Source organism: Mytilus californianus, unplaced genomic scaffold (assembly GCF_021869535.1).
Source record: "Mytilus californianus isolate M0D057914Y unplaced genomic scaffold, xbMytCali1.0.p SCAF_3, whole genome shotgun sequence".
In the NCBI taxonomy this organism is placed as follows: domain Eukaryota; kingdom Metazoa; phylum Mollusca; class Bivalvia; order Mytilida; family Mytilidae; genus Mytilus; species Mytilus californianus.
In genome coordinates, this window is record NW_026262679.1 from 75,922,313 (window position 1) to 75,938,529 (window position 16,217).

At 33.2% G+C, this 16,217-nt stretch overlaps 1 protein-coding gene across 2 annotated transcripts in view; it reads right to left on the reverse strand.

Annotated features, from left to right (window-relative positions):
* Window positions 1-13,666, reverse strand: part of LOC127733239 (coiled-coil domain-containing protein 186-like) — a 37,904-nt gene extending 24,238 nt beyond the window's left edge. For both annotated transcript variants that reach the window (XM_052242555.1, XM_052242554.1), the window contains exons 1-2: window positions 13,560-13,666; window positions 9,299-10,771 (exon numbers count right to left, since the gene is read on the reverse strand). In XM_052242555.1, coding sequence (XP_052098515.1) covers window positions 9,299-10,761 — 1,463 coding nt within the window. In that variant the 5' untranslated portion in view covers window positions 10,762-10,771; window positions 13,560-13,666. The remainder of the gene's footprint in view (window positions 1-9,298; window positions 10,772-13,559) is intronic.
* Between the last annotated feature and the right edge of the window lie 2,551 nt (window positions 13,667-16,217).

The window sequence follows — 16,217 nt, forward strand, 5'->3', positions numbered from 1 at the left end:
ATTGAAAATTTCTTGCTATTGCACAATACTTATTATATAATAATTTACACATCCTGTTTGGTGTGTATCTCCTACCATATCATTATTATTTGCTTTTAAATATAAATCAGAAATAACCAACTTAAAATAGAAAATTTGAAAAGAAAAAAAAAAGGAAAAAAAGAAAAAAAAAGAAAAAAAAAAAATTCCCCCCCCCCCCCAAATTTTTTAAACCCCCTTATGATTCATCACCCCCAAACTCAATTCCAGCCTTCCCTTTGTGGTATGGTACCTTGCAGTACAATTTCAGAGAGATCCATACACTTGAACACAAGTTATTGTCTGGAAACTAGAAAAATGCTTATTTTTGGCCCCTTTTTGGCCCCCAATTCCTAAACGTTTAGGGCAATTACCCCCAAACTCAATTCCAGCTTTCCCTTTGTGATATGGAACCTTGTAGTACAATTTCAGAAATATCCAAACACTTACACACAAGTTATTGTCATGAAACTAGAAAAATGCTTGTTTTTTGCCCCTTTTTTTGGCCCCTAATTCCTAAAATTTTGAGGCAATTACCCCCAAAATCAATTACAGCCTTCCCTTTGTGATATGGAACCTTGTGGTACAATGTCAGAGAGATCCATACACTTACACACAAGTTATTGTCTGGAAGTTACAAAAATGCTTATTTTTGGCCCCTAATTCCTTAACCCCCAAAATCAATCCCAACCTTCCTTTCGTGGTATTGAACCTTATGGTAAAATTTCATGGAGATCCATTCACTTAAACTAAAGTTAGAGTGCGAAAAACCAATGTGTCTTCGGACGACGCCGGACGACGCCGACGACGACGCCAACGTCATACCAATATACGACCAAAAAATTTTCAATTTTTGCGGTCCTATAAAAACACCTGTCTATTGAGGAAGAATATATATATGCTGACTTTAAAATGTCTTGTGTTTTTTGTGTTGTTGGGTTGCTATCTCATTGATTTATATTCCCCATAATTAATTCATATGTGCATGCTTGTCAACCTCTGAAAGTAACATTGATAGATCTGGAGTATTCAGTCACAAAAATCAGGTTGCCTATATATGTACATTTAAGTTACAAAGGTGAACAAACAAATTGCTAATATATACATGATATACATTGTAGAAATGACAATCAATTTCCCAAATTAAGTGCAAAGAAAGACGTTTGCTCATTATTGCTTGTACCCTTATATGGGTATATGCATGTTAAACATGAAAATACCTTAACACGTGTTACATGTATGCATTATAAATTCACTTTGACTACCAGTACATGTTTTAAATGCTTCTAGTAATATATATTAATGCACCAACAGTGTGTTCATAAAATATACATGTACATGTACATTTGTATACATGTATATCAAAATGATCTGAATTGCTTAATTTTCTTCCTCAATTGGTCTCTGGTGGAGAGTTGTCTCATTGGCAATCATACCACAAGGCACATCTTCTCATTTTTATATTAACCGATGAACAGAAATCACCTTTTACAACTAGCAACTAGAATATTGACTGAGGACATCAGATGAGAGCTATTATGTAAATTGTTTAAATAGATTTGTAGACAAACACAAAATATTTGTAATAAAATAAGTCAATAAAAAGGATTAACCGCATTTACAGTTTATAGACTATTCAAATATTTAATAGTAATATAACCTGGAAAGAACTGATATATGTTATGTGCATATTTCTCTCTTTCTAGTGTACCACAATCAGATTGTTTAATATGTCATGTACATGTATGTTACAACTTACTGTACAGTAAAATATTTTTTTTCTTAATTATTCATCAGTTAAATAAAATACATGAACAAATTTATCTAAATTGTTAGGCATACTCCAGTAGGCATATTTGTATGCATTTGTTCTTGTGATTTGTTTTGCCTTAAGCCTTATCAGCACATTAAAATGAAACTTTGTCTAACATCAAAACATGTTTAAGGATAACTTACTAAAATGATAGAGTGATCTGTTGGTGCATTACTTCATACATTTGTAATACTGTACAAATGTATACTACATCAGAATATAGAGAAATATATACATGTAACAGCAGGTTAGATTGAGTGGTACATACATGTAGGATAACCTACTTTGAAAGTACTTTTATTCATGGGTACCAATTTTCATGGTTTTCATGGATGGCCATATCCACGAATTTAAGAGTCTAATGAAATATAGCAATTGTTGTCCAAATCAAGACATGGAAAAATCCCCATGTAGGTTTGACTACATGGATACTGGCATATAACTTGTATAATCTAGAGAATACATGGAATATCAGCAAACGCACTATGAACTATATATATATTTATACAACTTCAGACAGGATTTTATCCATTTAATCTTTAAAAAACCTAAACTGTACAACTTTTAACATTTTACAGCACATTGACTCGAGTGTGTAGGTAAAGGGAGTATATTTGGTTAGCTTGCTTGCTAGCTGAACCATGAAATCATTATTAGCTAAGGTACTACCATCCTTTGGGCGGAGTCACTAGTTAAGCACCAATCAAAAGTATAGACAGTATATAAACATTGTGAAACCAGTTTTACAGGTCAATTTAAAAATATATTTTCAATCTGTTGCCAATTATAACTAATTCATAAGCATGTTGTAGGTGTGTTTGATTTGCAATTTGATTTCAATCAATCACCTCTCATTCATATCTAGATTATTTACATGTGTAATATTCTATACTGTAAGCAGTAGTTTACATTGATTTAATCATTTTTGAATAAATCTGTTTATATCCTTATTATAAAATAAGGGGGTTGAGGGATTTGGGGAATGTTTATATCCTTATTATATAATAAGGGGGAGGGGGAGTGCTTCAGATGGTGTGTATTGTTTTGATAGATATGGACAAAAGCGGGGAAATCAATAACGACAGCTTATCTTAGCGGACAGTATCAAATAAAATTACTTTTTTTATTTTACCATCTTCTGTACGAATGTCTGCAGTTATGAAAAAAAAATGCACATCAAAGTTTGGGAATTACAAAAAGGAGCATTTTTACATTTATGTTTCATGCAAAGCTTATTCTAGCATATTACATGCAACTGTGTAAATGAACTTTCCCTTCAAATAGAATTTCATCGAATATAAAAAAATGTTTTGGTTACAATAGAAAAAAGAAAAAGGCACAGGTCTTTAGAACTTTGTACTCTGTGGAAAGGCAGTTGTAATACAAGATTCTATTTATGTATTCCCCACATACAGATTTCGTTATCTGTTTTGTGTGTCAGTCCATCATATATGTATAATTTAGTTAAAATAAAATCTTTCACATTCACATAGAAAAGAAACAAAGAAAAATGAATGAATCAAACACACCTACATATTAATAAAATTAAGAATGGAAATGGGGAATATGTCAAAGAGACAAAAACCCGACCAAAGAGCAGATAACAGCCGAAGGCCACCAATGGGTCTTCAACGCAGCGAGAAAATCCCGCACCCAGAGGTGATCCTCAGCTGGCCTCTAAATAAAATTGTGTACTGGTTCAGTGAAAATGGACGTCACACTAAACTCCAAAAAACATGCTTGTGAATAAGTTTATAATTGAAACTTGATTTTTAAATTTAGATTGTAAATATATTTTTTAATTGACTTGTATATTACATGTATATACTGTCCCTACTTTTGATTGGTTTTCTGCTTAACTATTGACTCCGCCCAAAGGATAGTACTACCTTAGCTAATAATGATTTCATGGTTCAGCTACATGTAGCAAGCAAGCTAACCAAAGATACTATCTTTACCTACACACTCAAGTCAATGTGCTGTAATTCTCATGAAAAATTTGTTTTGATTAATGAAAGTCTGCAGACTTCCTGTGATGTTATGCGATGATGAAGTGTTCATCTGTACATGTATCTCCTCATGATTCTTATACGAAAAAAATCATATTGCCAGGGCTTATATATAAAAAAGAAGATGTGGTATGATTGCCAATGAGACAACTCTACACAAGAGACCAAATGACACAGAAATTAACAACTATAGGTCACCGTACAGCCATCAACAATGAGCAAAGCCCATACCGCACAGTCAGCTATAAAAGGCCCCAAAATGACAATATATCTGTGGAAGAATTTAGTAAAGGTTTTAAGTAATTTGTGGTAACGAAATCCCTGGCTTAATAATTTACCAGTAATACATAGATTACGTTCGTTAAAATCAAAAACGTCACAACAGACACGGGTATAGCGAATGAGTTGTGAAATATAAACACCGTAAGATGGTGCCAAAGGAACATCACCATCCAAAAAGGGAAAATTAACAATAGGGAATGAAAAATCGTCCCTTTTGTCGTAAATTTTAGTGTGGAGTTTCCCGTGTAAAACCGAAATATCTAAATCTAGGAAAGGACAGTTGTTACCGTTTAAATTTGATTTATTTAAAGTAAGTTCCTTTGGGTAAATTTCGGCAGTATATTGAGAAAATTCTTGATTATTTAACGAAAAAATAAAGATAACGGTAAGTGTTGTTGAATTTATCAATTAAATGCAATTTAGACGGGTCTTTACTGAGTTTGGTCATAAACTTTGATTCATAACAGTACAAAAACAAGTCTGCTATTAAAGGGGCGCAATTAGTGCCCATAGGAATACCTACAACCTGTCTATAAACTTTGCTGCCGAAATGTACATAAATATTATCAAGGAGAAAATTAACAGCTTTTTCATTTCATAAGAATTAATTCTACTATTCAAAGTACATTTGTAGCATTTTTTTCATGTTACCATTTTCTTGAAATTACATGTGAATGGCCCTATTAACACTTTTGATGATCTTTAATCTGTTGATGATTTGATCGCGGGTCAATTAGTGTCACCACTTCTGATTACTTGTGTACAACAATTAAAATATTTACTTTGCAATTTCCTTTAATCGAGACAATTTGTAAGCATAGATATAAATCAGCTATTTCCGAAAGCAATTTTTTTTTTTTTAAATTTGATGATTGTTGCCAGTAATGAATAACAAAGAAGTAAGTGAAAATTAACACCTTATTTTCATGATTTTGCAAAGTCCCACAAATCATAAAATAAACTGCTTCGCCGAGTGCAGCTGGATAAGACCGCAGAGGTCCAACCCTGAACAGTTGGGGCAAAAATGGACACAATATTCAAGCTTGATACAGGTCTGAATTTGGATCGTAATTAAATATTTGACACATTATAGGTTTCTGACACAGAATAAATGTAGTTAAAGAACTTGAAATTGGTTATATGATTTGAATTTATATTCAATTGAAGATTTCTTGCTATTGTGCAATACACTGTGCTGTTGCGCAATACTTAGTAAATCTGTTTTCAGATCTAGACTATATACAAAGAATTAGTAAAATAAATTGTGACCCCAAATTTTTCTTTGGAAAATTGACAATTTCTTAAATCTTGAGGGAAAAAAATTAACCCCCCCTTAAAAATTTGTTTGCGGTCGTATAAAAACAGCATGTGATTACTTTCACAAATCTTCGTTTCTGATGATTTCAAATTCTTCACTCGATTTTTTGTCAGAAAACTAAAATCCACAAATTTAAGATCCCACGAACATGTAACTTTTGCTCAAACCACGAAAATTGATACCCACGAATAAATGCACTTTCACAGTATATGTATTCAGTGTTTACCCTAGATTTTTTAGAATGGGGGATTGAATGAAAGGGTGTTGGTCATAAATTTTGAAGGATGCGGCTTACGCGTATGCATTATATATAAGGACTTTTAAAATGCATTGAGCTACATGTATGCTAAACCCTCCGAGAAAAAAATTTCATTTGTTCATTTGTATGAACATTTGAATTATGTATACGTACATGTACATGAACATTATGTGCATCAAAACAAAAATATATGAATTGCATACATGTACATGTAGCTGACATGGCTGATACCATTATCATGATTATTAGTAACCAAAATATATTATTGAAAAATTATAATTTATTTTCTTTTGCAAATTTCCATAATTGATAATGAAATACATGTACATGTATATGTAAATAATGCATTATTCCTGTACATCTTCCATAGTAAAAATATATGGCCATACAAAACTAAAATGTACTACTAAACTATTCCTTTTTCATCTTGTTGCATTTTTTGGCATTTATTTCAGAATTACCTTGTAAAATGTTGTACAATGTACATGTACATTAAATTATAGTCACTACACTTATTTTACTTCACCAAATATCAGTATAGGAATTGTAAGGTGATGCTCTGATTATCGATTATAATTGAAATCAATCGGTTATTGAAAACATAAATATTTTATTAATTGATTATAATTCTCAATAATCTACAATTGTTAAAATTTTAAAAAATCAATCAAATCACTGAAACGTTTTGACAGTCTACTTTAAATGTAAGGAATGCCTTAATTTAATCAGAAAATATCCATTTTGTAACCAGTCCTGTATGACTCTGCATGTCAGATTACTGTGGATTCATTTATTTTCGTGGGTATCAAGGTGTATTTTCCTGGAAACTGTAATTTGTGATTTTGCCAAATTTTAATAAAATGCTCCGCTGGGGCGCAGCTTGATACGACCACAGAGGTCGAACCCTGAACAGTTGGGGCAAGTATGGACACAACATTCAAGCTTGATATATACAGCATTGAATTTGGATTGTAATTAAATATTTGACACAGCATAGGTTTCTGACACAGAATGAATGTGGTCTAAGAACTTCAAAATTTTAAATTTACCTATTCAAACCATATCATTATTATTTGCTTTTATATATAAATCAGAAATAACCAATTTAAAATGGAAAATTTTAAAGAAAAAAACGAAAAAAAAATCCCCCCCCAAATTTTTTGAACCCCCTTATGATTCATCACCCCGAAACTCAATCCCAGCCTTCCCTTTGTGGTATGGTACCTTGCAGTACAATTTCAGAGAGATCCATACACTTGAACACAAGTTATTGTCTGGAAACTAGAAAAATGCTTGTTTTTTTGGCCCCTTTTTGGCCCAAAATTCCTAAACGTTTAGGACAATTACCCCCAAACTCAAACCCAGCTTTCCCTTTGTGATATGGAACCTTGCAGTACAATTTCATAAAGATCTATACACTTACACACAAGTCATTGTCCTGAAACTAGAAAAATGCTTGTTTTTTTGCCCTTTTATGGCCCCTAATTACAAAAAATTTTGAGGGAATTACCCCCAAAATCAATCTTAGCCTTCCCTTTGTGGTATGGTACCTTGCAGTACAATTTCAGAGAGATCCATACATTTGAACACATGTTATTGTCTGGAAACTAGAAAAATGCTTATTTTTGGCCCCTTATTCCTAAACTTTTTGGGCAATTACCCCCAAACTCAATTCCAGCTTTCCCTTTGTGATATGGAACCTTGCAGTACAATTTCATAAAGATCCATACGTACACTTACACACAAGTTATTGTCATGAAACAATATTTTTGGCCCCTAATTCCTAAAATTTGGATGCAATTACCCCCAAAATCAATCCCAGCATTCCCTTTGTGATATGGAACCTTGTGATACAATGTCAGAGAGATCCAAACACTTACACACAAGTTATTGTCATGAAACTAGAAAAATGCTTGTTTTTTGCCCCTTTTTGGCCCCTAATTCCTAAAATTTGGAGGCAATTACCCCCAAAATCAATCCCAGCATTCCCTTTGTGATATGGAACCTTGTGGTACAATGTCAGAGAGATCCATACACTTACACACAAGTTATGTCTGGAAGTTACAAAAATGCTTATTATTGGCCCCTAATTCCTTAACTGTGGGTACCATAACCCCCAAAATCAATCCCCACCTTCCTTTTGTGGTATTGAACCTTATGGTAAAATTTCATTGAGATCCATTCACTTAAACTAAAGTTAGGGTGCGAAAACTACTGTGTCTTCGGACGAGGACGACGACAACGACGACGCCAACGTCATACCAATATACAACCACAAAATTTTTTTTTGCGGTCGTATAAAAATGCCTATTTTTGGCCCCTAATTACTTAACTGTTGGTACCATAACCCCCAAAATCAATCCCCACCTTCCTTTTGTGGTATTGAACCTTATGGTAAAATTTCATAGAGATCCATTCACTTAAACTAAAGTTAGAGTGCGAAAACCAATGTGTCTTCGGACTACGACGCTGACGTCATACCAATATACAACTGCAAAAATTTTTTGCGGTCGTATAAAAATTTTTTTAATAGAAAATTGTACTTTGTTGAACATTTAATTTCGTAGTTTGTGTATCATGTGTATACCCTCGAAATCCATGAAAATTGGTATTCCATATCATGATTAACATGATTAATCAGGAATCCACAGTAGTTGATAATAATTTTCCAGCCGATTCCAAACACTACATGTAGCATTGTATCCCAGAAACTCCAGTTTCTTCAACTAATAAAAATCATGTATATAATATATAGGTAAACTAAATCATACAAACATTGTAAAATGTATCATGTGTATACTGTACATACATGACATACATATATATATAGCCCATAATAGTACAAGTGTTATTAACATGTACCTTGTTTTACAACCAATAAATGTTGTACATACATTGTAGATCTAGAATACTGGTACAAGCACTATTAACACATGATTGTTACTTTACTTATACACGATCAAACAAATGTTTTGTCAATAATCTGAAGTTTTGGCATGTTCATGATGTTTGGACAAATGTACATTATGTAAAAAAGTTAGAAAAAATCTAGAAATGACTGTGATTCCATGTTTTAATGATAATAATGAATCTTGCAGGACAACAATACATGTTAATACAACATAAACATACATTAGTGTATGGGCCTTGCTCATTGTTGAAGGCCGTACAGTGACCTATAGTTGTTAATTTCTGTGTCACTTGGTCTTTTGTGGAGAGTTGTCTCATTGGCAATCATACCACATCTTCTTATTTTAATATTCTTATAATTAGTGTACACGTACATATACATGGATATTGTATTTAGCATATTTAATTTAACTAGAGGACTTTTTAACATACTACTTTAGGCCATAAAAAAAATATGTTTGTTTGCCCTAACCCAACCTACCCAGAAAATAGCTGCCTACTCAAAATCTTTTATTGTCCTGATGTGAACAAGTTTTTTTTAATCAGATAGGCATGAAGACTACAAAACGTCTTACACTTCAATTTCTCTTTGTCGAAAAAAAAAGAAAATGCCTACCTACCTACCCACTGTCTCTACCTTTGGGTAGGGTTTGGGCAAACCAAAATATTTTAAGTGTGGCCTTACAAACCTTTGAAGATGTTTCTCCTGTCTCTGAAGTTGCTGCCTAGAAACACTGAGTTTATATTGCAAGTCTTGAATCATTTTCCATGCTTCTTCACTAATATTGTCATTCTCTTGAACATCACCTTCATCAGAAGAATTGTTTTCGTTTTTATTCGAACTTTCTGATGTCCCTTCTGCTGAATTCAATTTCAATTCTTTGACTTTTACATCTCCATTTATTTGGCCATTTTGGGAATCTATATTATTATCACAGACAACTCCTAACTCAGAATCTAACTCAGATAACAAATCATCATCTGAGACCGCAACTTCTAAATCAACAAAATTTTTTCCTGCATCCAATGCCTCTTTACGGTGACTACTCTCCTTCTTGTTCCCTATATCAGGATTGGTCGGGTCTGATTTTTTAACTGAACTATCACCCTCTTTCAATCTGTCATTTTCGGTTTTGCCACATTCATCACAAGAAGTTTGCATATTAGTTATCAGCTGATTATCATTGTTTTGACTAGACGTGCTGCTAGCATCCTTCTGAACACATTCATTTACAAGACTAGAATAACCTTCAACCTCTACTATATTAGTATTTTCTTTGTTTTCTAATACTTTTTTATGTTCAATATTGCCAGATTTTCCACTACCTTCAGTCAATTCATTTTCACTGCAGGCGCTATTTTCATTGTTTTCTGGTTCATCATTACATTTATTTTGACTCACAGGTGAACTTTCTTGATCACACTCCGGTTCATATGATTCTACACTTTCAGACTTAGTCAACTTTAATATCTGAGGTACAGAACTACAACCTTGGGCAATGTCTAACACTTCATCTGCCTCCTTTTCTCCCTGCACTTCTCCTTCTGAAATATCATCTTCATGTGTGCTTACTCTCTTCTGAAGAGAGTCAGAGTTATTTTGACAACATTCTGATTCAGTCCGAGCAGATTCAGCAATCTGACACAATTCTGCCTCAGGGATGTCATGGCCTAATTCTGCTTCTGGTACTTCAAAACTGTCACAAGCATCAGCTTCCACGTGTTCTTCTACATCTAAGCTTTCTTCAGTATGGTTTGTTTCAGAAACTGAAGATTCTGTCTCATATTTCTCTAGTGCACCATTTGTACAATCAGTATTGACATCACCATGATCACTTTCCTTTTCACCCGTTTGAATTGCAGGATTTCTATTTTCACTTTTAGAAGAAGGAAGTTCATTGTCACTGTCTAAACATAGTTTAGCATGGTCACATTCACTTATTCCCTGCTCATTTCCTGCAGCAGCAGTTTCAGGACTGTCATCAACATTAACATCTTCAATACCACTCTGAGCATTATTGTTTATATGGAATTCATCCTCAGCATTGCTATCTAAATGAAATTCATCTTCTGCTGAATTTGTAAAGTCTGTGTCAGCCTCTGGATCAGGATTTTCTATAACATCACCATTTTCTGGGTCAATGGCAGACATCTTTAATTACCTAGAAATACCGTAGATACATAAAGTGCTATATGAACAGAACATTTTATATGGTGTTAAACGACACTTTTAGCACTATTAGCTATTTTTGATGGCCAGTTTTAATTGGTGGAAGAAGCCAGAGTGCCTGGAGAGAACCACAACCTTCAGCAAGAAAACTGGCAATCCTAGTCAATTAAGATTTGACAGTTTTCAAACATAGCTTAACGTATTGCAGATGTGTTTTTTAATGTGTGTATAATATTCATAGAATATGACCTGAATAGTACATTTTACATTATTAATTATTGTACACATATGGCCAGGCAAGCTTTGGATGTCTCATTCTGTGTTGCATTGGTTATTTACTGTCTGTGTGCCATATTCGTTCTTTTTCACAAGCCTACATTAGTTTGTGATAGAACCTCTTTTTTTTACAAAACAAGGTCACCACCATCACCAATCAAAATAAAAAGCTGATTTTTATGACCTAACAAATTTTTGTTTTAGGTTTCCATGATTAAATCATGGAAGTATTATATTGACAGGAACTACAATTAGCACTTATTTATAACCCGGGTAGCAGTCATAAATTGACCAGAAATACTTCTTATCAATCACATGGTTTTTATCAAGACAGGTTAACATCAATACCTGTCAGAAAACTCCTTTGCTTATTTCAATCGCGTCGGTTGACCATTATTCATAAACAACTTATTTAAACAAATCGACTGATGCATATACAATGAAAATCGGCCCAGAATTAATCATACTACATTGTACAATGTTTTAAAATAAGGGTGTGTTCTGGTTACTGCTGAGTCACAAAAATTTTCCTGATATAAATATACACTATGACGAACCGATTTATATATATATATAGTAAAGGGCCTGGATTAGCCAGGAAAGTAGAAATTTTCAGTTTTAAATGATAAAATTAATCAATCAAGGACTATATAACACAGAAATTATATATAACAAATATAATTTATCATGTTTATAAATATGTGTGTTTTAATTTTTTGGCATTTGTGAAATTCAAAACTGCTAAAATATTCGTATTTGAACGAATTTTGTCCGATAATATACAGCCGGGGTCAATATTTCTATTTGTACATTTATGAATGTGCCAATCATGACTTATGATTTGACCCATATTTTAATATCAATTTGTGAAATAAATGAAGACATATAAAATGTTATGGAATGGCTAAACCATCTCTGTCCCATAAAATATTTTATCACTTTCTGTCCAAATGATACTAGTAAGTATTACTTTACAGTTACATTACTTGAAAAAATTTCAATACACCTGGGCTCAGCAGAAACATTTGTATACCAACCAACTATCTTACCCTGGATTTAGAACGAAGCCTTATAATTCTTACATCTATTTAAAATTTCTTTAATTTCTTATTTCAATCAGATCAATCATTTTACAATCGTCTTAAATATGCATGAAATGCATGCCACTGGAGTTAAACAAACAGTAATTTATCACAACGAAATAATACATAATGCAATTTCTACCGAAAAATAAATCAATAAACATGGTGTATATAATCAATTAATATGGTACAAATTTCCATTGTCAAAAGTGTTTTTCTAGAATAAATGATGTCTTGCACAAATCCATCAATCTATCAATAGGCACACATAGGCAGATGTAGGGTAACGGAATCTGCTGAGGTTTGCCGACTGCGGTTTCCTTAGAATTTATCACAACTTTCAATTTCTTTGTTTATTTCTGTAATCGCCAAAGCAACCAAGAATGACAATATTGTAAGGCGCCACAAACTGGTGTGTAAACAACGTGCCATGCATCAAGTTAATTAACATGTCATTAAATTGCGCGAGGCATTGCAGATGAAATGTTTGAAGTCAGGTCGTAGTAGTTCCTGTCAATATAATACTTCCATGATTAATAAATAGTTTTAATGCGAAACATACGACTTAAATCTCTTGGTTGAATGTTGTATTTCCACCGTGGTGTAGCACCAGTGTAGTGTAACCGGAAAGCATGATTCTACTAAATTTCTAAGGGGAGCAATCCTGTCACACTTCCCCCACCTCAAGAGTCATTATACTCTATAATGATGATATCTTCAACCTTTTTTATTTATGTTTAACCTGGCTAGGTATTTCTTCTAACCGTGGGTTTTTATTGTTGGGCGCCAATGTAACGGGAGAGCATGATTCTACTAAATTTCAAAGGGAAGCAATCCCGTCACAGAAGCATTGTAAACAAAAATTTTATAAAACACTTTTTTTCTATAAAAATGTTTCTATAATCGTCCAGCTTTTGAGAGGCTGCCACCCCCAAATACCCCCTGCTAACAATTTTTTTCCAGTGACTGCATGACTGCTCCAAATAGGTTTACTTAGCTTCGTCATGTTCATTGTATCTGATAAAAGTTTTAAATAGACCAACCTCTATGATGAGATGGAATTATAATTATTATGACTCATTGAATGCAAAATATAAAATAAGATTACAGAATATAGTGGTGGTGTTATTAGATGAAAAGAACCATAGTCTGCTTACTCGTCCACCCTCTATGCAGGGGGGAATCTATGAATCTTATTGATGTTAGTATTCTAACAGTATTATGATACAACCATAGCTGTACATATCTAACTAAATCCTTACTACAACCAAACTAAAATGTAAATAAAAAATAATTTGTCTCGGGAGTTTTCCTTTCTCAGTACTGACTTTTTTCCGGCGTCGCAGCTTCAATTTTATTTACTAATGACATTTTGCATTTACAAATTACTGGAAGAATTAAATATATGTGATTTTATTTTACCTTTGGAAACCATGACATCTAAATATATCTTGAAAATCGTTTAAATTCTGAATTTAAGATATGACAATTGCCAACAAACACCAATGGCGAAGGTCACATGACCTTACTCGGAACTCATCAGATTTATCATGAGAGTATCTGTTATCAAAGCTCTCGAAAATACTATAAGAAAACACACGATACATTATTATGCCAATCATGACATCCATTACTGAGCAGAATATATAAGTACAATTAGCAATTAAAATGTTTTAAAGTGCAGTTACATAAAATAATTAAAAAAAAAATTCTCAAGTCAGTCAGATTATATACCGGCAGTGATCTTGTTTGAATAGTTCTCAGTGTGAGAAGCTGCAGTAGATCTCAATAATCCGACATTTCAAAAGGAATCGAGGCTCCATCTTCTAATTACTTACATTCCATGGTTTGTTTGGCTGTTCCTGTGTGCACTAATTTGAAATTTGAATAATAACCAATTTTGTTCCCTATTCCCAATAATTAAATAAGGACTCTATCAGTAAACTAGATTTAAATGTGCCACTAGGCTTTCAGTGTGTTGCTAGTTACCGTGGCAGTTTGGACTTTTATTTGAACATTAAATACGTTAAATTTCCATATATATACTTTTTCACTTTTTTGGTCTTTTGGAAAATGTTGTTTGTGCTGTATTTAGACCCCTCTAACAAGAAATTTCTTTTGCATGCACACGTATAAAAATTGCGGTTTTTATCCAACGCAATTATAGGTTTGAACGTTATTTTCAATTTAGACTTGTATATATTTTTTCGTTTGGGCTTGTATTATATTTGCCTTCGGGTTTATATGATCCGTTCATCCTATTTGACTCTTTCAAAATTCAAGAGTCTATCCTAAATTGAGGTAAATTATATGGCCTTCCAAATACCGTTTCGATTCCTAACATCACCGTGGCTGAAGAGACATTAATTGTCGAAATCCGGATATGGTGTACAAATTTTTGCACCTCATGTTTGCGGTATACCATCTTTTCCGCAAGTTTATTGTTTTCTGTTTAGTAATAATTCAATAATAAGATCTGTTTTGTTACATCTTGTGATCCGTTTTTTTGGCAATCGCCACGGCAGTCAGCAGGATTTAAGAACATCAGTTGTTCGACCTGCTAGTCAAATGCGCTTTGTTAAAATATACTGTTTCACTCATTTGGTCTTTTGGAAAATGTTGTTTGTGCTGTATTTAGACCCCTCTACCAAGAAATTTGTTTTGCATGCACACGTATAAAAATTGCGGTTTTTATCCAACGCAATCATAGGTTGTTGAACGTTGTTTTCAATTTAGACTTGTTTATATATATATACATATATATATACATATAGCTGCATTTTTAGTTCATCTAGTGGCCTAGTGGTCTAGAGCGCTGGACACAGTGCAGGCGGTGTTGTCATCGGATATCCTAATAGCATGAGCTCGAATCCCGGCGAGGGAAGAAAAATAATTTGCTTCCGCAGATTTAACATTGTTGTGCTGATATTTAGAGTAATTATGAATATATATAATATGTGTTTTCAGTCGTGTATCACCTTCACTGGTGATCCAATGCATTGATCTGTCGTCGAGTTGTCACTTGTTTAGACGTACATACTATTAATAATTATTTCTGTGACTGCATCTTACGGTCCTTAACGACAGATAATTTAGCTAGTCTGCAATCAATTCCATCTTCATGCCTAATATATCATGTACTGTCTTCTACTGACGAGGAAAGGTAACATTAGACCACCGAAAGCTGAAATTTTAGTTCAGTCTAGATGGCCGAGTGGTCTAGAGCGCTAGACACAGTGCAGGCGGTGTTGTCACGATATCCCAATAGCATGCATGAGCTCGAATCCCGGCGAGGGAAGAACAAAAATTTGCTTCCGCAAATTTGCAGATTTAACATTGTTGTGCTGATATTTAGACGGTAATTTTGAATATAATATGTGTTTTCAGCCGTATATCACCTTCACTGGTGATCCAATCGATGGATCTGTCGTAGAGTTGTCACTTGTTTAGACGTACATACATGAATTTTGAGACAATTTTCTGTTTTAATAACCCGGCTAACTTAAATAAAATGGTTGGCTATCAACCTTTTTAGTTTTTAAGAAATGATTATAATTTCAATTATTTAAACAAAAATTCTAGAAACAGCCACACCATATGAGTGGTTTTTTTCAACAATGCCATATAGTTTTTATCAAATAAATACCTCTAAAAGAATAGCTTTTTTTATTCACATTTCTAAATTATAAAAAAATATTTTACAAGGTCTAATAATAACGAATACATAAAAGGGGAACCACGAGCTCATCTCTGCATGCGTCATTTGACGATTATCCTAATGTAAATTAACAGAATTCGCTGCATGTAGTCTGTCTCATAAAGGAATAAAAGAAAAGTTTGTAAGAAAAGTTGTTTCCAAAGGAGCATTGACATTCTGTAAAAAAAAAAACGGAACACACATGCTGTTAAGACATATCCCAAAGAGACAACCATTCAAAATTTACTTCTGACAGTGTTTTATGCGTATCTATTTCTTTTTATTCCTCTCAAAAATCCTCTGTAATATAGCCTAAGCCTCAGACAGTCTATGCAAAGAAGAGCGCATGGGAAAGGAACTATTGTATTGAAGGTGGTAACAAC